General features: G+C 46.4%; 1 protein-coding gene across 1 annotated transcript; it reads right to left on the bottom strand.

The window, feature by feature from the left end:
- VCP (valosin containing protein) lies at positions 1 to 23795 on the bottom strand. The gene is made up of 17 exons (XM_071580551.1): positions 23625 to 23795; positions 18681 to 18792; positions 17891 to 18063; positions 15968 to 16110; positions 12099 to 12229; positions 9861 to 9992; positions 9351 to 9453; positions 7480 to 7613; positions 7132 to 7267; positions 5997 to 6109; positions 5235 to 5399; positions 5005 to 5127; positions 3718 to 3930; positions 2221 to 2529; positions 1200 to 1355; positions 789 to 943; positions 1 to 458 (listed from the first exon to the last, which is right to left on the bottom strand). The coding sequence occupies exons 1-17, from the start codon at positions 23639 to 23641 to the stop codon at positions 353 to 355; spliced, it is 2421 nt and encodes an 806-aa protein (XP_071436652.1). The 5' UTR covers positions 23642 to 23795; the 3' UTR covers positions 1 to 352.
- Between the last annotated feature and the right edge of the window lie 118 nt (positions 23796 to 23913).

The following is a 23913-nucleotide window of genomic DNA, read 5'->3' on the forward strand; positions in this document are numbered from 1 at the left end:
TAGAGTTTTGTGGGATTTTTATTAATTTTTTTATTGTTTTTCGTGGGGTTTTATTTTTTTAATACAGGCTAGCGTTGTACCCTTTGCTAAAAGCTGCTGATTCTGCCACATAAACTAAAACAGAAATTTCTCAGAAATTAAGTCAGTTCCCCTTCCTTGTTAATTCACTGTCTGCCTCCCAGCTCAACACCGCTCTGGATTTGTGTTTGCAGAAAACATTCCCTGTACAAAGTCTGACGTGCAGCTACACTGTTCTGACTGAGGAATGAAGAAGCCAAGAGTCCACTGAACATTGGATTTTTCCCTGTACAACGTGGCCTGGTGTGGAGTTTGGTTCACCGAGGACAGCGTGTTAACCGTAGAGATCGTCATCATTGTCTTCGCTGTACACGTTGCCCCCGCTGCCACCTCCCGTGCCTTGGCTCGGACCAGCGCCGCCCTGGTTGCCTGATGGGAACCTGTGTGCAGCAGTGCAGGAGGGGAGAGAAGAGATGCTGTTCAAAAGCCTCCTCGCAGCTCAGCACCATCCCCTCCCTCTGCACCAACCCCTGCTGACAAGTGGGACAGACAGGAGGAATGGGATGAGGTCTTAGGGCAGGTCAAAGGGCTCACAGCTGCTAACAGGGCAGGTACAACAGACCTGTAGCACAGCCTACACCTGCGATGCTGTGTACTGGCTGCTGTTCAAGCTGGGGAGAATGGGAAACCACAGTGGAAAAGTGGATTGCTGCCCAGAAGCCACAAGAAAGCTGCCTCAGTGCTGCCCACTCTTCACACCCCACAGGTACCTGAAGCTGCCAAAGCCACGGCTCTGTTGTAGGGTCTGTGCAAACATCTCATATTTCCTGATGTCGTTGTCACTGACAGAGCGGCGAGCAAAGCGCATGGCCTCCTCAAAGTGATCCCTACGGATCTCGGGAACCGGGTCATCTTCCTCCACCTCCTGCAGCAGGACAGAGGGACCAGGTGAGCCTTCCTCCTGGCCAGGATGCTCCAACATCCACCAAGGTAGGTGTTGGAGAGGCACACATGAGTCAGGGCTACAGCAGGTGCTGACCATGAGGCACCACCCTGGGAGGGTCCTCAACCTCCCACAAGATGCAAGCGCAGTGCTCCAGCTGAGCTCTGCACAGGAGCCCACTCATCCCTGAGAATGACAGAGGAACACATCATGCCTCGCACACGTGAGCCCCACTCACCATTGCAGAGGGGTTGGTCTGCCGCTCGCGCTCTCGCCTGATCTCGCTCTCAATGGACTCGCGGATGGCCAGTTTGCAGGCACGCTGGCAAATCTCTGTCAGGTCAGCCCCCGAAAAGCCATTGGTCATCTTAGCCAGGAAATCCAGGTCCACATCCTAGTGAAAAACACAAAAGCAAGAGAAGCCTTTCCTTAACATCTCAATGTCAGGTGATGGAGAGGTGTCTTCAGATCCCAAGGTGCTGCCTTAACTACAGCCAATTTTGGGAAGATCAGCTGGTAAGATTCTTGTTTTTGGAAAAAGTTAACCACACACAAAAGCAGGCTATGCTCCTCACACCCACGAGGTATCCACAGGGTGGCTGTAAATGCCTCTGCACTTGCAGATTTAGGGTATGATATGATTTGCTCAGGTCTCAGCATGAGGAGTCACACAAAACACCATCAGACTGCAAATAGAGATGGGGCACAGGCAGACCAAGACAACCAAGCACCTCCTCCTTCCCCTCAGCTGTGCGGGTAATACTGCAACCTCCTCTGAAACTTTCCTTCCCAACAGAACCTAAATAGGTAAGCTTGGCATAAAAAGGCTTGGGCTGTCACCTGACACTGCTTTTCTCTGATTATCTCTCAACTGCATCATTGCCTCTCCCAGGCAACAGACAGAGCTCTTGCCTATGACAGGGCTCAGCAACAACTCACTGTACTGGTTCCCCTTCAATTTCAATTTCCCAACCCTGTGTTCAGCATCAATTTTTTTTGAGAGTAAGGAACATTTTCCATCTTGCCATAACAGCTTTTCTGATCTTGCACTGTGAACAGAACTCCACTGAGTAACAAAGACCTGCTGTGCTCACACATCAACACCTGGCTTTGCTGATTCAGAGCCTCAGAGCTCAAGCTGCTTCTTCCATCCTACAACATGGATCGGCCTCCAGGCCTCTGTGCTGTCCTCAGCCTGTAAGAAACACGAGCAGCACACAGCAAACTCAAACCAGACTCAGTCAGGGCACAAATCCTACCTTGGCAACTGGTGATTTCCTCAGGTTGGCCTTAAGAATTGCAACCCGGGACTTCTCGTCAGGCAGGGGGATGTAAATAAGCTGATCCAGGCGGCCAGGGCGTAGGATGGCTGGGTCAATGATGTCTGGCCTGTTGGTGGCACCGATGATGAAGACATTCTTCTTGGTGGACATGCCATCCATCTCTGTCAGGATCTGGTTGATGACACGGTCTGCAGCACCGCCGCCATCGCCGATATTCCCACCTCGGGCCTTGGCAATGGAGTCCAGCTCATCAAAGAAGAGCACACAAGGGGCTGCTTGGCGAGCCTGCAGAAGGCAGTGGGAACCATTATTCCATGCTAATATCTCCCAACAAGGAGCACGCTGACTTCACAATAAACCTTCCCTTCCATTACTACAGGTCAGAGGAGGACCAGGGTGCTGCTGCCACAAGGAGATTGGAAGAGCTGCTTCAGAGTAGTCCCCTAAATCTTCCTGAACAACAAGATGAATTTTGCCAAAGTGGGAGGACTGTGAACGAGGAGCAAGAGTACAAACTCCAAAGCCTAGTGGGAAAACTGGAGCCATTTTGCTGGACTAGAACTCTCCTTGCAGGACCAGAGGATGTCAACGGGTTATTCAGGCACTCAAGCAGGCAAGGTACATTCAATGCAAGGAGGAAATCCAATCATTGTCTTCAATTATCTAATGTGTAGTTACAGGGAAAGGGAGCTGGATCTTTCTTCACAGTGTACAGTGAGAGGAGGGGATACCAAAGGCACAAAGAGTGGCAGAGAAAATCCAAGTGAAGAAATATGGAAAAAAACCATTTGCAACAAGAGCACTCCAACACCAGCACCAAGGCCCAGGGAGGTAAGGGATTCCCCAACCTTCACGTATTCAGAATATGAGGTATTCAGTCCCCACTGAATTTCTGAGTTACGTCCCTACTTTGGAAAAACAGCTGGACTAGATGACTTCTGACATTCCTTCCCACCTATATTTTTCTCTCTTACTCTCCTCCTTTCAACTTTGTTCTAGTAGCACGATCCCTGACCACAAGGATTCCCAGGCTAATCCTTGCAAACATCTTCTGGGACTGGAGACAACACTATGGGTCAACTGGGCAGGAGTAAGCCCCTTTCTAAGCCATGTATACTGTAGGAAAAAGACCCACAGGATATTCTGAAAATCTGTAGATGATGATGCCTAAGGAGGTGCTAAGATAAGTTTTCAGGGATGTGGGACATACCTGTGCCATCCTAACTCTAGTCTCTGCCAAAAGCACTGGGACATTTATCAGCCTCTAACAGCAGATCTCAATTGCAGTCAGAGAAAACAGTTTCAAACACTATGTTGATGAAGCTTAATTCCCCAACACCAGGAAAGTAGTGCAAGTGGAGAAAACACTGAAGACACAAACAAGAACCAGGCCAGTAAGACAGATGCAGTGGAGACAAAGTTCTGGGGGTACCTCAGTACAAAGGTAGCGCAGGGAGTAGAAGAAACACTTACCTTGTCAAAGATCTCACGCACGTTGGCTTCAGACTCGCCAAACCACATGGTGAGCAATTCCGGCCCCTTGATGGAAATGAAGTTTGCCTGGCATTCATTGGCAATGGCTTTGGCCAGCAGCGTCTTACCACAACCAGGTGGCCCATAGAAGAGAACCCCTTTTGATGGGGTCATGCCAAATTTGAGGAACTTGTCTGGGTGCTCCACAGGATACTGAAGGAAAACAAAAAAACCTCTTGTGATGAGCCAGAACAGGCCTGCACCTTGGAAGCACAGAACAGTCTGGGTGGGAAGGGACCTTCTAAAGATCATCCAGTCCACCTCCACTGCCATGGGCAAGGACACCTTCCCCTGAGTCAATTTTAGTTCTCTACCTAGAGAAACACAACCTCAGATGTCTGGTGGGATAAACACAAGAAACTGCCTGGTGCCACTTGCCTTTTTAAAGTGGAACCTGGTCTGTTTTTTCAAAAGCATCATAGCTAAGTTGGAAAGCTGCCCTAAATAATCTATTTACCTCTAGGAACTAAGTACCAGTTCAGGTACTTTTCTAGCACACTTAACCTCAGGTTCACTTTGCCCTGCAGAAGCAAAAGGGAACAGCTCATTATCTAACCTATTTGTTCTGCTCTCCAGAGGCAGACAAGGTGTCTGATGTGAGCCTTTATCCTCAGCAACGAGGTCAGACCCAGACAGGTGATGATTTTAACATCAGGAAATTAGACTGAAAATTTAGATTCTTTTATTCACAGACAGGAGATTTCTACAGTGCCAGCTGAAAGTAAGAATGTATCAAGCCAAACCATGCCAGTGCAGACACCTGGAGTTTCCACAGACCACTCATGACTTTTTGTCCCAGTCTTTCCCTCTGTAGAGGGCTTCACAACTACTTGTCACCTGTCCCTGTGCTAAGGCTGATGGAAAGCCCTTCAGAGGGTCTCTATGAGCATCTTCATCCACTGCCTGGCAGATAAAGCCACCATGTGAGATGGTTCTCAGCAGTGGTCCCACTCCTGGTCTCAAGAGAAGCAGAACTGCAGTTCTCTGCATGTTGCACAACGCCCACCCAAAATGTCACTGCAGACTCAGTTCAGTTCAGGAAAGCTTCCCAGCAGCTTCCTCTCCAAGTTCACTAAGACGGAACAGCATGGTATTTATAGTCCCTTACAAGCAGATACCATAAAGCCCCTAATTTACTCTGTTCACAGCTGAAACAGGAAACTGTAGACATTCTGGATTTTATTATTATAATTATTTTTCAATCTGGCTTAGCAAAAAAAGCCTTACCTGTACAAGCTCCTGTAGTTCTCTCTTTACATCTTCCAGACCACCAATATCTTCCCAGGTGACTTGTGGCACTTCCACGACAGTCTCTCGAAGAGCAGAAGGGTTGCTCTGGCTCAGAGCCCACTGTCATTAAAAGAAATAGTAGTATATGAATTCCAGCATGTTATGTTCACTTGCTTTAGATAAGCAATTAATTGCACCCAGAAGTAAGAGGGGCACTCCTGCATTACCCTGAAGTCATCCATGGTCACAGCCAGTGAATTCATCACTTCTGCATCAATGGTTTCATCTTCTAGGTCTATGAGATCCATCTTCTTTCTGATAGCCTGAAGAGCAGCTTCTGAGCAAAGAGCAGCCAAGTCAGCACCAACATGGCCATGGGTCTCATTTGCCACCTGAAAGCAGAGCACTGACTGTGACTCACAGGGATACAAGCAAGGTCAATGTCCCTTACTAGGAGGTGCAGCAAAGCTCTGGGGGACAGCAACACCAGAGCTTTGCTGCAGTTCCGAGACAAGTGCTGCCACATGTTTAACAGGCAAAGACACTGCTCTTTCACTGCCTACCAGAGATCAAAATTTCGTCTGGAATTCAGATGATGTGCAGAAAGATAACCCTGAGGACTGCAGCTCTTCATTCAGGACTGAGATGACAGGAACCATCCAGTGACACTACAATGCTTACACAGCTGAGTGGGAGCTGCTTCAGGCCTCCTGCTCTTTTGAAGAGCAAACAACCAGGAGGACACTGGCAAGACACTTCTAGATTGGAATGATACACATTTGTTTCACTTAGCTACACCATTCTTCACTAGTGAGGACCCTCAGTCACTGGTAAACTAGTCAGAAGGAACCCCAGAGATCACATATTCATGTGGGTTTATGCTGTTCTAATTAAGCAACTACATTTATGCAGTCAGGTTTTAACAACTCTCCCACTACAAAACAAGAGCACCAAAAACAAGACAAGCTTTCCTATTTCACACTATTCACCTGTTCCAGATCCACATCATCAGCCAGTTTCATATTTTTTGTGTGGATCTGCAGGATCTCGAGGCGGCCGGTGGCATCTGGGATACCAATATCCACCTCTCTGTCAAAGCGACCTGGGGAGTACAAACACTTGTTAAGATGCTGAAGCTGCATAGTAGAGAAGCTGCAGTTGCTGCCTTCCTCTGACTGAACAATGTGATGACTTCCCACAAACAATTTCAGAAAATGTCAAGGCTTTGGGTTTCTCTGCAGCATCTATCAGTACAGTAGCAGACAGATCAGAGAAGGAAAGGCTTTAGCCATTTAGGGAAAGTGAGACTATTGTATTAGCTAGAATTCAGGATTGTTTGACACACAGCATTGCTCATTTAAGTAACTTTTTCTAAACCTCACTTTTAGCAAATTATGCTTCCCTGAACCAACATACCATGACAAATTTTTTTTCTACCTTTGTGTCCTCATCACAAGAATTTACAAATACTGAGATTTATTTTTTCAGAACTTCACAGCAGTACCCAAGTAGTCAAACATATGAACCTGCAAAGGCAGTAAACCTGGGTATCACTGCAATATTAACTTAGGTATGTACACCTGTATTTTTTCTCTAGCCACGGCTGTGCTTTCAAATGGCTCACTATACATTTAAGAGGCCATTTCCACCTGCACACTTGACAGGTTTGCTATTACAGACTCTACTAACTGGTCATACACCAGACATTCCTTCCCAATGCAACATCTTGAAATCTTGACTCTCAGAAACCACTGTATTTCTCATTAATAAGAGACAGAGAAATCAAATCATTCAGAGCTTTCTGCAGTCTAAGGCATGAACATCCCCTCAGGCACCTACTCCCTAAGTGTGTCCTGAAATAGCTTCACCTAATAGAGGCTAGCACACTTTTCCACTTCAAAGTATTATTTCTACAAGCTCTCACCTAACATGGCACAGAAAAGAGCAGCAAAGGCCGGAAGCCTAGAAATTAATTCCTAGCAAGCAGCTGGAGACAAGGCAATAGTTTATGTAACACAGAAAATGTTTAGCATTAATTTCTGCTCAGTCCTCCTGGGGTCCCTGAAGCATGGCCTGTGACAAAGGATGTGACACTTGAGGACAAGAGGCGGCAGTGGCCGTTACCGAATCGCCTGAGCGCTGGGTCGATGCTGTTGGGTCTGTTGGTGGCTGCCATCACGATCACGTGTGCTCTCTGCTTCAGCCCATCCATAAGGGTCAGCAGCTGAGACACGATACGACGTTCCACCTCCCCATGTGTCTGTGTAGAGAGAAAGCAGTGGTTACACCAACAGCTCTACAGCGAGCATGGGAGCCACACAGCTACAATGGCAACAAGATGGTACCAAACATCGTGAACTGTATCTGATCCTTCTCATGCCCAGCTGAAATGAGACGTTAAGTATGCAGAGATTTGTGTCAGCTGCTACCAAAAAAGGACATGCTGCTTTACCTCCTACAGGCTCTCTTTACCTTCTCTCTTTTGGGAGCAATGGCATCCAGTTCATCGATGAAGATGATGGCAGGAGCGTTTTTCTCTGCTTCTTCGAAGGCTTTCCTCAGGTTGCTCTCAGACTCACCAGCCAGCTTGCTCATGATCTCAGGACCTAAAAAATAGCAATAGTGTGGCAACTAGAAGAGAGGTAGCTAGCCCCAAAAACATGCAGCTGAATTTTTTTAAAACAACCACATGGGACAATCTATATTTCAAGCCAAAGCAAATACTATCAATCAAGTTCACTAAATCTGCAGCTGAAAGGCAAGACCAGCATGCAGAATTACTTTCTATCATTATTTTGGTGTTTTCAGTTTACTCTAAGAGAATGCAGCACTAGTCAATGAGCTACCTTTAGCTGCCTCTTTCCTTACCCTATTTCACACTTGGTGAGCTTCTCTGTAATGTGCCACCACACACAGTTAATGCCAGTCCTAGCTTGCAAGAGAAGCAATCAAATTACATGGTGATGAATTATCAGGGTAGGGAGGGAAAAAGCTCTGTGAAGCCACCTTTAGCTTCCATTACACAGATACACATTTACCTTTGTATGATCCTATAAATGAGTTTAAAAAACAAAAACAAACAAACACAAACAAACAAAACCACAATCCTCATCTCCTCTCAAAGGTTTAATCAAAAATAAGTGTGTAAGCACATTGATCCCAAATGGAAGGGCAGCATTCCCCTAGCATATCCAGCAATTGCTGGACACTAATGCAGGTTTACAGGTTTATTCTGGTTTTACAGATGTCTGCATCATGCTGATGAGGGTGGTAATGAAAAGAAAGTATGCTCCTAAAGGATCCAAGAAAAAGAAACCTGACCCCCAGAAGCACTAAGGTTCCAAGCTGCAGCACCACAGGTGCAGGCAGGTACTCTGACTGCTTCATTACAGGTAACTTGCCAGTTCCTATCAGCTCTGTCTATAACACTGCCTGCAGCTCAGAGTCGGTACCAGCAGATATAGAAAGCATCACTAACTCTGACAATGTTATTTTTATTATGCAGTAGATGTACAAGTGTCTGAGGAAACGGCTGGTGCATTAGTATTCAGTGACAGCTTCCACACATTTGAAGAAGTATATGACAAGGGTGACATATGGCTAAAACAAGCCCATCTATATCCACTATCTTGAGATACAAAGCAAATCACTTCCCTACTGCTGGCCACTGCTGTGCTGTTATATTTTTCTTTGCTATCATTGTAATGGGTCTACATGATTGAAATCGGAGAAGAAAAGCTGCACTCTTTCTGTAAGTGTTCAGTTATTCCAGCACTGACTAAAACAGGACAGAAACCCACAAAATCCAGAATTTGGCCATTACTGGACACCAGCCAGTAGCCACCTCAGCTGCTGCAGAGGAGTTATCAATAGGAGTTCTGTCACTTGTAGCAAAGTCCCAAGGAACTCATTATAGCTTTCAGGGAAGTTCCTTCCAATCAATGTTACAAAAACCAAAACAAGTCTTATGCTTTATTTGAGGGGAAGGAAATCCACAGCTACAGCAGCTTCTTTTCTGAATGGAATATGGTGGGAACAACAGAAGCCTTGCCAGCTCTGCCCTCACCAACGTAAATGAACAGACAGACAGACTCCAAATCCCTGTGTTGCAGCACAATCTTCTAAGCATCCTGCTACAACACAGTTGAGCCTCAGGGAAGCACCACTACAGATGTTTCCACACAAATGGCCCCCGAGTGTCCCCAGAGGCCCACTTGAAAGAGGTAAGGAAGGATGTGAGGGAGACAACGTGGCTCTACAAGCTCTATTAACATAATTTTGTGTTGTAAGATGGATGAATGCATATACAGCAGATCTGGGGCCAAAGCAGCCACAAAACTTACCATTGATCAGGAAGAAGAAAGCCCCTGTTTCGTTGGCAACTGCTCGGGCAATAAGTGTTTTACCAGTGCCAGGGGGACCGTACAGCAGGATCCCACGTGGAGGCTGAGGACAAAGGCAAGAGACTTAGGTGGTAAGTATCTGAATGCTTAAGTAGCTTCACAGTGAAACAGTAAGCATTTGATGAAGCCAGTCTGAAATTGTGATGCAAACTCATGCAACAGCTGCCATCTCAGCATTGCTATCAACACCCTTACTACTTTGCATGACACACAACAAAAATCTTGCCAGTAACTGGCAGAGCTGATTCAAAGCATCACTCCTCCCTTTGCAAGCTGCCAGCACTTCAATCTGTGTCCAGAACACGTTAAATAAATACTTTCCTAACACCAGCATTCAAATAAAAATTACAAAAAAAAAAGCCAACACATTAGTTAATCTCCCTTCCGATGCCTCCTGAGCCTCCATCATGGAAAGACCCACTCATCCACCTGGTGCCCTTGGGGACGTACCTTCACTCCTATGGCCTTGAAGAGAGCAGGGTGTCGGAGGGGCAGCTCCACCATTTCTTTGATTTGAGCCAGCTGCTTCCGGCAGCCACCGATGTCATCATAGCCCACTTCATTCAGCGACTCCTCTTCATCCTACCCGGAAGGAAACACATTAAATATCTGAGTGAAAACAATAGTTCAACCACTTGATGCCTTGGATCGCATATCCCTGTGGAAAGAGACACACTGAAGACAAGTTAATGGAGAAAGATATAGGGGTTTATTAGAAGAAGCTTCCATGTTCAAACCCAGGGGGTTTGACCCTCAGGTCAGGAAGTTACAGGGTTTATATACCTGCTTTTAACATCCAATCAGAATTCTCATTTCTCTTTAGTGCCCACCCAAAAGTTCTGCCAATCTACCCCCTTCGTCATGGGCGGGGCAGTTGGACCCTCTCCTGTTGTTTGTCTTCTGTTATCTGGCAGGTGTCTGCTGAAAAACAGCTCGGCCTTGACAAGGCCTGCCAGCTCGTGAGAAAGGCACTTTAATATTCAGACTTAAGATCAGAGCAACTCAGCACAGACTATATGATTCTAAAACCTTCTAAAATTACGTTAAATTCTTAGGCATCACATTCCTCCCAGTCTACAGGAGCCAAGAGTATGGATTTTTGCTTGTACACATTTCGTGCCTGTCTTGAGATTCTCACTTTCAAGTTTTCCTGGTGTCTTCTACAATTGTTTCTTAGCTCTGTCTTTCCAAACATACAAAGGGAATTGTCTGCATGTACTCTGACTTCACTGAAGCCCACCTTCTGGAATGACAGCCCCTGCTGCCAAGTTCCCTACAGACTCTAGCACAAGACAAGCTTTGTGACCCTTTGATGTGGCTAATGGAGGTAACAGGAGACAACGTCAGTATAAAATATATTTTCTCCTCAAACAGTAAGTGCTATGTCTACTTGACATACTCTATCCGACAAACAGTTCTCAGATGAAGCATTGCCTTTTGGGACTGACTGTAATTAGCACAGAATATTAAGATTCAGACACATGGATAGATCAACTGTAACCAACTCTTTCTTCACAGTGTCCATTCAGCTGTCCAAACCTATAATTGCCTGTTATCTGTAACATTAGGCCACACTAAAACAATAAAATAACACAGTTTGGAGCCTCAGAGAGGCTCAAGCCAAGCCTCACCCACCTCAAGCAGGTCACTCAAGGGCTTCACCTCTCAAACACTGAAGGTCTCCAGGTTTGGACACCCTGCCCTGTCTGGGCCCTACTCCAGGGCTGGGGGAAACATTTTTCCTAGTATATACTGGAAATTTCCCTTGGTCCACCTTATGCCAGTGTTACCAGTCCTGTCCCTGGGTATAGCTCTTAGAAGAGCCTGGTCATCTCTATCACTTCCCACCAGGCAGTTGCCAGCAAGTCTGCCCTCTGCCTTCCCTTATCCAGGCTACATCATTCCATTATCCTAGTCCTTCCTCATTCATTCTGTCCTCCTGCTCATCATTTTAGGGGCCTTGGCTGAATTTGCTCCTGTCACTGCTGTGTCCTAAATGCCTCAAACTGGATTCACAGGGTGGCGAGATGCAGTCTTACAAGTGTCACATAGGTAAATGCAGCTAATCAAAATCAGCATTCACTCTTTTCAGGCAGAAAAAAGACATTTATTCTATGAAGTATGCATCCACCTTAGCTCATTTCCTACTCTTAAACAGCAAGGTGGCCAGTACCTGTCAGAGAGGCCCCTCAGCCTACCTCAAGGTTGCAGCATTCAAGGCTAGAGACCTGAAGGGACTGGAGAAACATTTTTGTTTTTTGAAGTCGCCACTCTGGGATTTCTAATTTCTCACTGAAAAATTGCTTCCTTTTCACATGGCATGAAATTTAGCAACATTGTACCGTCTCCCTGCTATGGATCAAGTGAACACTAGAATTCAAAGATGCATTTAAGCCCAGCATGAGGCATCTGGAAGCAGATGCAAAAGAGCTGCTGCCAAAGCATGGCATCTCATCAGCAATCCTACACCCTGGTGCCTTAAGTATATGAGGAAGGACACTGGAAGTAGATTTCTCTGACTACCTTCAGCAGCAGCTCATCTCCTGAAACCAGAGCTTCTAACCATTATGACACAAAAATGACAAAAAAAAGGAACTGCAAACTCTGCTGCCCTCAAGCACTGCCACAGAAACGGACTTTGGACAAAGGAGATTCAGCAAGAAAACCACATGGCAGGCCTCTGCTCACCTCTCGTTTGATGGGCTCTCCTTCACAATGGATCACTGTGTCCGGAGCCACTATGCAGTACGGGCTTGGATCTGTCTCCACCACTTTGAACTCCACTGCACGCATCCCTCCACGCACCAAGAAGATGTCACCTGGAAAATCCCACACATCAATGTCCTGCTGCAACCCACATGTCTGAAATGTTGACCTCTGTTCTACCAGCAGCCCCAGAGTTCAAGGAAACGGGTTGTACAAGTAGACACTGCTGGCATTTGCAACAGTGCTTGGCATGTTAAGCTCAAGATCTGCAGCTACTGTGACCACCCAAGCACTGCTTCAGTTCTCAAATGTCATCCAGTAAAAACCAGCAAACAATAGAAAAGAATACCCTGCCCAAATACAAAACCCAACGGCAAGGAATCACATTTCTTTTCCATTCAGTTTCAATTTAACATTCTTAGAACAGGCAAAAAGTCCTAACTTAATAAAAATTCATTTTGAATTTATTATAACTAGTTGCTACTAGTTCTGTCTGTCTCCAGAGGCAGAATGATATATAACACTGCGTTATGACTCCTGGCTAAACTGGGCTACAGACCCTGGATAACTTCAGCATGTGTCTATAGAGTATTTGGACTTACTTGCTGCAGCAGAAGTGCTACGAGAACAACTCTGAAAATGCATTTGGTTTTCTACATACCCCCTCAGTTAGTAATTAAATTACTCTGAGGAAGTGAATTTAGTCAGGGTGCAAGCTGGTATACTTATTTTGGGTTCAGCTGAGATAAAGTAATTTTCTTCTTAGTAACTGGTGCAGTGCTGTGTGTTGGATTTTCTACGAGAATACACTGATAACAAACTGGTATTTCAGTTGCTGTACAGCAGTGCTTACCCTCAATTAAGAACTTTTCAGTGTCCCATACTCTGGAGGTGAGAAGCTATACAAGAAAATGCAAGGGAGTATGGCTGGGAATGCTAACCCAAACTGGCCAAGGGGATATTCCATACCATAAAATGTCATGCTCCATATATAAACTGGAGGGATTTCACTGAGCGATGCCAGGCACAGCTGGGGGACAGGCTGGGTCATCAGTCAGCAGGTGGTGAACAATTGTGTTGTGAAACAATTGTCTTTCTGGGGTTTCATCCCTACACTTTTCCATTACAATAATTATTATAGTCTTGTTACATGTTACTTTGTTTCAATCATTAAACTGTTCTTATTTCATCCCACAAACTAATTTTTTTGATCTCCTCCCCATCCCATGACTGCGTGGGGAATGAGTGAGTTGCTGTGCTGTCTCCTGGGGTCAAAGAACAGTCCTTTTTGGCAGACAGCACGAGCACGAAGGGCTGAGACAATGACAGGTCAGAGCAGAGCATGTTAAACCAAATTTGTTACAAGCACTCATCATATTAGTGTAATAGTAGCTGTGACAACACATATTCACATCTGTTATCAGGGTGTATTTTTCAACACCTTACTGCAGGTGTTCCTCATGGTGATATTTACAGCCCTTGGGGCCTGGGCAAAGGTTATAATTGGGTTCTTCTTTGCAGCAGTGGAACCCCAGGTCATGAAGCAAATTTGGTGTGCACTGAGCACTGCTGCTCCCTGAGTACTTCGGGAGCCATCCACTGGGAACTACTGGTAATTGCATCTTTCCTACACCCTCTCTCTCGAGCATTTCAGTCTCCTCCAGGCTGATAAAAGTAGCTTTTGAGAATTTGAAAGATTTTTAATATCCTTTCAATACACCTGACATCACCCTGGTCCTCATCATAGAATAATGGAATATCTGAGTTGGAAGGGACCCACAGGGATCATCAAGTCCTACTCCTCGCCCTGCACAGGACATCCCAAAGGGTCACACCATGTTCCCGACAGCTTTATCCAAATGCTTCTGGAATTCTGGCATGGTTGGTGCTGTGAACCAGCACATTGCTGGTGTGATTTCAGGTCTTATTTAAGGTCAACAGTATTTAAGAATACTATCAAACAGAGAAGTGTCTTAAGCATGGATAGTAATGAGTGAAATAGCATGGGAAAGTGTCTAGGACAGTGGTTACCTCCAACATTTTGGAATTTCAACCCTGAACAAGTGCAGAATCCTGAAAAACTAGTAAATATCTGGAAAAAGGTGTGCTGTCATGCTGGCAGTTTGAGAGAGGAGCAAATCACTGCAATGTGCCAGGACCCAGCCCAGGCCCACAGAACCTTGTACAACATTCTTGTGTTGTAAGGGGCAAAGGTCTTTGGATCTGAGGGCAAACCATCAGGCAATGAGTCTACTCCAAACACAGGGACAGGCAGAGCATGGCATGGCACTGAGAGGGTGCAATGTATTCCCTATTGTGCATCAGACTCTGGAAAATCAAATGATAAAATGGACTGTTCCTGACTACACCAAGAGCAAAGGGTGGTGGGACAACCAAACACTGGGATAACACATTTAGCAAGAGCCACCTGGTGACCAGCTCTGCCCAACCAACGCTTCCACTACTGTAGAAAGGGGTAAAATTCCTGTAATGCACACAAAAAAACAGGCTGGGGAAAACAGTCTTAGTTATTCCTGCCTCAGGGAAAGGTAAATCCATTTTGCTTTTCCTCAAGGACCTGGGTGCAATTGGTGGCTGACATGGGAAGATGGGGAACCCCAGTGTGTGGCTCAAGGTGATTTGTTTTGGGGTGAGAATAGGAAATTTTAATTAATTATATGATGCTAATTGCTATATAATACTGCACATTATCACTTCTATGCAGAGTGGCTGAAGAGCAGTCAGGCAGAAAGGGACCTGGGGGGTACTAATTGACAGGAAGCTCAACAGGAGCCAACAGTGTGCCCAGGTGGCCAAAAAGGCCAATGGGATCCTGGCCTGTATCAAAAATAGCGTGGCCAGCAGGCCCAGGGCAGTGACCCTTTCCCTGTACTCTGCATTGGTGAGGCCACACCTTGAGTGTTGTGTTCAGTTCTGGGCCCCTCAGTTCAGGAAAGAGATTGAGGGGCTGGAGCGGGTCCAGAGAAGAGCAACAAGGCTGGAGAAGGGACTGGAGCACAAGTCCTATGGGGAGAGGCTGAGGGAGCTGGGGGTGTTTAGCCTGGAGAAGAGGAGGCTCAGAGGTGATCTCATCACTGTCTAGAACTACCTGAAAGGAAGTTCCAGCCAGGGGGGGGTTGGTCTCTTCTCCCAGGCACTCAGCAATAGGACAAGGGGGCACGGGCTCAAGCTCTGCCAGGGGAAATTTAAGTTGGAAATCAGAAAAAAACTTCTTTGCAGAGAGAGTGCTCAGGCATTGGAATGGGCTGCCCAGAGAGGGGGTGGATTCCCCACCCCTGGAGGTTTTTAACCTGAGCTTGGCCGTGGCACTGAGTGCCATGATCTGGTAAAGGGACTGCAGTCGGATCAGGGGTTGGACTTGGTGATTTCAGAGGTCTTTTCCAACCCAATCGATTCTATGATTCTATATGTAAATCACCCCAATAAGCATCTTGCAGCAGCCATGTCCATCACCTCAGGTTTGGGGATCTGAATCTCACTTCCCTCTGATTATCATATTCAGTGAGGATGAACTCTGATGAAACCAGAGAAGCATAACACATACCAAATCAACTGATTAATATGTGGGCAACTCCCCAATTTCATCAAATCGTAGCAACTTAGTTTAATGAGATTCTCTCCCAGGTTCCACCTGAACCTTTTCTGATGATCTCCCATTTCATACAGGTAGAAAAAGCAGAACTATCAAGCTGGTCTGCCAGTCAGCAGCAGCAATCTCTCCTTCTGAAGATAAGGGAAAATTTAAATCAACACCAACAAAATCTCTGTATTTAGTCCTGGGACTAGCTCACACTTGTTGCTCTGAGGACTTCAACGACAGGCACTATTACCTTTCCTGATGGGTCTGTAGGCTTCCAGGAAGTAGGGCTTGAGATAGACCTCAAACAGATTCCCTGTGATCCCTTCTACTGTGTCATCAATTGGCAGGACATGGATACGTTTGCCGTATTTCACATCTGGGCAAGGCTGGATGCTGCAACAGGAGAAAGGCCAGTTAGCCACATCATGCTGGACTTAGAACTGAGCCTGGAAAAGGCAGGAATGCACCTCCCAGGAAAAGTACATCCAAAGACCATATGAAGTCCTGGTGAGACTTCTCACCTGCATAAGAACATTTCAATGCTGAAAAGGCAAAAATCATTCCACCAAGGACTAGTCTTCAGAACACACATTTGCTTTCACTCCTCTCAGCCCTGTCCAATACCACTGGGGAGTGTCATACTTTCCTCCTACCCATCCGCTCTCCTGCAGCCCTCCCTCACCCTCCCCAGGCCACATTCACACTGTACTAATGCAGCCTAAAGACCTGCAAGGAACACAAAACAACTTTTATTTCAATAACAAGCTACTGTAGAACCAACTGTAAGGGACAGTGAGCTGCAGAAAACTCTGTTCCTTTCCCTCTCTCACTTATTACAGAGGCCAGGATTCCTACTGCTGACAAACCTGATTCTGAGCAAAGGCTCTCACAGCAATAACCTGGGGCAAACACCTTTGCAGCCATGTGTCTGTCAGTCCAACAATTTGAGGGTGACAATCAGGTTAAAGGCCCCTTCCCCCATTTTAAGTACATGTTACAGTTATTATGGTGCAGTGTAGCACAACAGACTACTGTGGCCACAGCTCAGAGTATCAAGCCATGAAGAAAAGGCTGCATGGAACTGTAGCTAAACACACAGCTTCTCATATGTGACTTTTGTTAGAGACTCCCAACAGATTCTTTTACCACATGCTTTACAGAGAGGAGATAGCAAAAGGGTGAAGGAAAAGACAGACTGTACCAGAAGGAAAACAGCTGACAGACCACAATCAAGAAGTGATTAGCACACGAATCTGGATTTTGGCAGAAACCAAGGCACAGTAATACTATAAGCAGTTAAAGATTGGCAAAAAAACTTCGAGGGTAAGAGGTGTAAAAATTCCCTGACCTCACAACGAGTCAAGACAATTGTTAACACATTTGGGAGGCTGAGAATCACTACAGACATAGTGCCAACAGAGCAGAGCACAGGCTGTCACACTAGAAGAGACTCCAACAGTAATCTCACATCAGTTTAAAGCAAGAATTCACCTCTATTTTAAATCCAGACAGGCACAAAGCATTGTTCTATGCCAACTACAGTGGTGTTTAAAATTATATTTTTAAGGGGTAGAGGTAGAACAGCCTTATTTCTCTCATGTATGAAGTTTGTATCAAACACATTTTGCATTTAAAGATTACTCCAGCTACGTCAGAAAGCCTAGTGCCAGAAACTAGGGTTCAATTTGCCCAGAACATGCAGAATATAAAGACAATGCTCAAGAGGAGGAGCTGTTAGCACTCCCATATTTAAGCCTGCAAGCTACCATTTTTACATTCAGGAAATGATCACATGCTCCCCTTCCTCCCGCTCCCATCACAGAATGGAACTTGTCTCCCATAAGCCAAGATCCATACCTCGAAGATGTCCTAGTACCTTCATGCTCCCTTCCAACCCAAACCATTCCATGATTCTATGATCTGTTCTCTGGAAATGTCGCAGAACAAAATGCCTGCAACATTTTTTAAGTATTCCTAATTTTAAAATTATTTTTAAAACAAAAATTGGGATATAAGCATTCTCGAGGGATTTTTAATCTGAGTACTTGACTGTTCCATTTTTTTTGCCACTCATTTCTGGCAAGTTTTAACTCCTTTTTGCCATAGAGCAGCTCAGATACTACGAGATAACTACCACGCTGCTACTGCCTTCCACAGGTAGCAGTGTCCTCACCTGATCACATCACCCAGGCGCACTCTCAGGTTGTTGCGAACAACCCTGTTCATGCGAATCTTCTCATCTGAGCAGGTGTCATCTGACAGAACAATGCAGACTGCTTCTCTCCTCTTCTTCCCTTTTAGCAGGACCGTGTCTCCTCTGAACAGCTGCAGTTCATCCATTTTTGCCTGTGAACAGCAGCAGCATTAGAACAAGCTTTTGATAAACAAGCATTTGAAGGAGAGTTACTTGACTTTGGAAAATACACCTTGGAAGTGACATACTGAATCCACAAGGACAAAGGTTCCCACCATACTGGTATAGAACTGACCCTGGAACCAAAGTAAGCTCTGCCAAGGGAATTTAAGTTGGAGATTAGAAAAAAAATCTCTACAAAGAGAGTGCTCAGGCATTGGAATGGACTGCTCAGAGAGGGGGTGGATTCCCCATCCGTGGAGGTTTTCAAACTGAGATTGCATGGCCAATCTCAGTGCCATGATCTGGTAAAGGGACTGGAGTTGGACCAAGGGTTGGACTTGATGATCTCAGAGGTCTTTTCCAACCCAATTGATTCTATAATTGTATGATTCTAAGGGCACAAGCTCAACTGAATCCTACAAATTGAGACTCAAAAAAACATTTAATGACAGAAAAGTGTTAGGAAACAACACAACCCTCCCTCACTTGTAACAGCTGTAGCTTCTGACACAAATACACTCATGTTGCAAAGTTATATTTCAAGTTAATAGACAGCAAGAGCTTGCAAATTACCAGATTAAATGCTTTGCCTCTACAGATGACGCACCTGGGACAGTGAGACAACACTGTTGTCTTCGTTGATGGCTTCATCAACAATTAACCGATTGGGTCTGTTCTTCTGCTTCAGAATGGCAGTCGACAGGTCATCTGCTTTAGAGCTGGGGAGAAAACACAACTCATGAGCCTGAGTGACACTGGCCCTTGCCCAGTTACCCCCATTTTCTACAAGTTTTTTGTTGTCTTTTTAAGAAATTACACTTCTTTGTAGGACAAATGGGAACATTTTTACCAGGGAGGAGTTATTACCAGTCGCAGGAGTTCAAAGGACAATGTTTTCTGTCAGGAAACACAACTTCAAGCCTCAAATGGAAATAGCTATGAAGCTGTCCATGAAAAGAAGTGGTCAGTGAGATGTTGCTGATTGTAAGATGTTTTGCCCCAAAGAATTAGTCCGACTCATCTGAAATCACATATAAACACTGCAAACAAAACAAAAGTGCAAGTGTATTTGGTGTGAAATCCCAGATAAATAGGGGAATTACAGGACAATGTTGCAGCTTCCCTGACAGGAAGAGCTCTAAGAGTTTAGCCTGTCAAGGCCTATTAGTTAAACGTGGCAAGCCAGTATAAATATTCAAGTACTCATGGAAAATGTTTTTAGGATATAAGCACCTTTCCATAATACCTTCACAGGAGTCACTGCAGCTCTAGCCTATGACATCACAAAAAATACAAGAGATAATTCATTTGCCTTGACACAATCGGGCAAGCAAAACACCAAGGACAGGGAAGAAAGGTAGATTGTTAACTGCTTTTCTTCAAAATTTAATACAGCAAATAACTCACTTTGTAAAAGAATAGAAAATTGAACCAATTGATTCCTGGAGAGCTCTTGGAAGTTGTATATAACCAGATACAAGGGTGGACTGTTGTAACATTCCCCAGGTGGGCACCTGGCTTTCTCCAAGTATTACAGATGTGTCTGTGTCCAGGGTCAGAATAGAAAACTTTGACTTGACTGGGACAAAGAAAACAGTCTTTCTTTGCCCTGAGCAAGCAGCAAGCACTGGCAAAGAGCAGGGAGTTTTGTGGACAGTGGAGACTCTAATACACTTTGGTTTCATTTTGCTCTTTTAGGGACAGAATGACCAAAATCCCAAACCTTGAGCAGAAATGGCAGCTGGGCATCACTTGGCATATTCACTGATTTTTACAAGTCCATCAGAGAGGGGTGACATACCTATGGCATGATGCTACCCAGGTTCTCGTGGCCCTCAGGACAGAGGCTTTTCCAAGACAGGCTGTGTGGTGTTGGCTCCTTCCTCCAACACATAAAAGAGGAAATAATACTGAGCAAGCCTGGGAGGGCAGCCAGCTTGTCCCTCAAGCTTCCCATAAATCCGAGTAGCATAGGAAACATGTTGCAAGTGACAGGCAACATTATTTTATAAAGTGAACCAAAGGGGAAGTTGAAAAACAATGTTTATCCTGGACTGCCAGCACTGGGAAAGTCACCTTTTTTATTTTTCATTAAAGAGTGAAAGAGGGGAAGATACTACAAATCTATTCTCTGAACATAAAAGGACACAAGAAAGGCTGCTGGATACATCCTAGAAGGAGCTGATGAATTCCACCTTCAATCCAAAATGTAGTTAGAGTCCTAAAAAGTCTGGGATTTCCAGGAAATCCAAGAGAGCAATAAGAAAACCGAACAAACAGACTGTCAGGCCATGTTGTGCTTGAGCAGTGCAAAAAACCAACAACCTATTTGTAAGAACCTTGCCTCAGCATTAGCTCCTGACCACTGGAACCTAATTTATCAGGTAGATTTAAAAATTTGAGCTAAGGGACACCAAGGAGACACAATACTCCTATCTGGCTTGTTCAAAGTGTAAATGTAACTCCTACTTCCCTGCACGCGAAACGTGGATCCAAAGGCCTTTTGATAAGAAACTGCTGCCAGGCTTTGGCTACATGAGCTGTCACTGGAGTCAAGTGGCTGCCTCCTGGGATACAGGGACTGCCACACAGCCTGAAAAACAGCCTGGGACACAAGATCAAAAATAAACGGTAAATGAAGTGAGTAGCAAGGGGAAACTTTTCCACCAAAACTGTCCACAAACCAAAAGCTGTAGAAAACTAGAAAGAAAGTTTAGACACCTTCCAACACACAGCAGTGCTGAAGAACACAGCAAGAGTCCCTTTGGTACTGCTGAATATAAGAAAAACGTTTTGGTATGAAAGAATTAGATCTACAGTTTCCTAAGAAGTAAGGACAGGATCAATGTCAGATGCACTCTGAGCTATCAGAAAGCTTGGAGGCATTAAAAATGGAATACAAGTCACCACGAAGCAGCATGGAAGCACCCAAAGGGTCAGCTGCAGCGCTCTGACCTGACAGTTCTGCAGCGGAAAAAACAGAGGTGCACAAAATTACAAGTCACCTACACAGTGATGTTCTCCTGCAGATAAGGGATATTACTTGGACAGACAAGCACTTCCCATTTACCAGCAGTAATTGTACTGTGATCATCACCATTTGCCCTCGCTGCACCTCTCTGAGAGGTCTTCCTGCTGTAGCTGAAATGACAGGGCAAAATAGATCTGTGCGCCTCAACCACAGTCAGACAAACCCTGACAACTGCAGGAAGGAGAGCACAAACAGAAATACCCAGAAGGAAACCCTAAGGCATGGGATGGGGCTCTGTCCTGCCATTTTTCCTACTTCTGCTGGCAAGCTTCAGCAAAGGGTAGGGACAGACAGCTAAACTATGTAATTTTTAAATTCTTTAGTGAGCTTCATATCAGAAGAGACCCTGGTGCAAACCCTCCAAATCAGCTTTCTGAACCACCGCTTTTGTCAGCTCCAACACACACTTTCCTCTAGCTCCTTTCTTTCCCTGACTCAACAAAGAGACAAACTGAAAACAAAATGCACCTTTAGAGTCGCTTTGGAATGAGAAAGAAACTCAAAACCTGCATCAAGCTGCCCTTAGACAGAGGCCAGAAGTGAAGACACAATCACCAGCACAGTGAATGGCCAAGCTTGCATATAAAGCCCAAGACATCTATAAAACTGAAACAAATAGGCACTAGCCCTAAAGGCCAGTCATAGATTCCCTCTTCACACTCCCAGTGCCCTTTTCTCTCCCAATAAAGCAGCTCAACAGCCCCTTCTGACAAAGGGCAGAGCAAGAGATCTTTCTATAACTCAGAGAATACCCTGAGCTGGAAGGGACCCACCAGGATTATGGAATTCAACTCCTGGCATAGACAGGACACCCCCAAGAATCACACCACATACCTGAGGGCATTGTCCAAATGCTTTTTGAACTCTGTCAGGCTTGCTGCTGTAACTACTTCCCTGGGGAGCCTGTTCCAGTATCCAGCCACCCTCTGGGTGAAGAACCTTTTCCTAATACCCAGCCTGACCCTTCCCTGACACAGCTTCGTGGACTTACTTCTATCACTCCATGGTTTCTCTCTGTGTCAGAGCTCCCCTTATTCAACACATGGTAACACTCAGAGGCATCACAGGGTAAAAAGAGCCAGAGCAGAAGGTAATTACCAATTAGTGATCCTTCTGAAAAATAACAACCAACCTCCAAAGCCCCCCTTGAAGTTAGGAAACAAGCCGTTCCTGTATGTTTGTGCTAAAAATAAGGGAAAAGTCACTGTCTCAGAGTGATTCCAACTGCAATAAAAAAGTGAAAACAGCCATGCCCTCTGAATGCCGGCGTGACTTTATCACCACCCTTATGAAACCACTTCCCAAATAAAACCCATGAGCAGTTTCTCACCATCCTGAACACCCGAATTACAGATTGAACTTATTTTCCCAGGTAGGTTTTCAAGAGAAAAAAAAAGTCATAAAACATTTTTATCCGTGAGTGAGGTGCTTGAAGTATGTGGTGACTACAGTCACTGGAACAAGACAACCACCGGGTGAGTTCAGACTCGTGCTGAAGAGGCCAAGTTTTCAACACTGTTTCAAACAGGCTGGCGCAGGAAAACACGAATCCCTTCAGAAACCACACTCCCTTAGCTTTTGAAATGCTACTTGCCATGCTCGGGGCTCGGTTCAGCAAGATGGCTGCCAGCAGCAGGGACAAAAAATGGCATCTAAAAAGTAACCCCGTCCCAGCTGCAAAGTAACTTTTGCTCGTTCCTACGTGGGTGAAAAGAGCTCTGCTAACGTAGCAATCCCTTTTTAAAGATACTGTTTACGCAGCTCAGCTGCGCAACAGGGCTCTGGGAATGTCACTTCCACTACGGCCACGGAATGCCTGGCACACCTCGCTGGAACTCATCCGGCCGGACCAAGCAGGCCCGCATTCCAGGAGTTGCAAAAGAAAAGGAGAACACACTGAAAGAACACGAAAGGGATCAAAAATGCCTCTGGTGAAGGCAAAAAGTCACTTCGACTACCCCTGGCTTGGGGAAAATTTATCTTTCGGTTCTACTCTTCTGGAGGGGCACGTGGGCTGCGAGCAGAGCCTGTTACCCATTTCTGGGGGGAACGGAAGATGAGCCTCAGCCTGGAACGGAGCAAAGGAAACAGTGCGCCAAGGTACCGAGAGGAAAACACCTGCGATTGCCTCGGCCATGCCCGGCACAACCTGTCTGCCTCGGCCAGCGCGAAGTCCCTCGCCAGCTCCAGTCCGGGGGCGGCTGCGAGGCGGAGGACCCCGGGACGGGGCTGAGAAACAAAGCCCTCCGAGGTTCGGGGCCCGGCGAGCCCAGGCGCGGCGCGGGCCCTGCGGGAGGCCCAGCCCGGCCTGGCCTCGCCCCCCCGCCATGACTCGACACTTCCCGGCGCGGTCCGGCCGTGGCGGTGCGAACAGCGGGGGGCGGCTCGGCCCGGTGCCACCGCCAGCGCCGCCCCCGCCCGCCCGGGGCCCGCGGGCCGCGCTGGGCGAGGCGGGCCGGGCCGGGGGCCCAGGCCGCGGTTGGGCCTAGGCCGCGGGGAGGCGGCAGGGCCCGAACTTACTCGGATCCCGAGGCCATGGCGCTGCGGAGAAGGGGCGGGGGATGACGGGCGGCGGCTCCTCGGGGAGGGCGGGGGATCCGGACGGTCGCGGGGGTCGCGGGCGGCGGGCGGAGGGTCCGAGGCGTCCGCGCTGGCTGAGCCTCAGCGCCGACTCATCGGCGCCGGGAGCCCCGCCCACGCCGCCTCCCCTGCCTAGCAACAGCGTGCGCTGGCCAATCGGAAATTCCGACGGGCCGCCGCCTCGGCCAATGGGCGACAGAGAAATAAAAAAGGGAGAGCGCTCCGCCTT

Source organism: Pithys albifrons, chromosome Z (assembly GCF_047495875.1).
Source record: "Pithys albifrons albifrons isolate INPA30051 chromosome Z, PitAlb_v1, whole genome shotgun sequence".
Taxonomy (NCBI): Eukaryota; Metazoa; Chordata; class Aves; order Passeriformes; family Thamnophilidae; genus Pithys; species Pithys albifrons.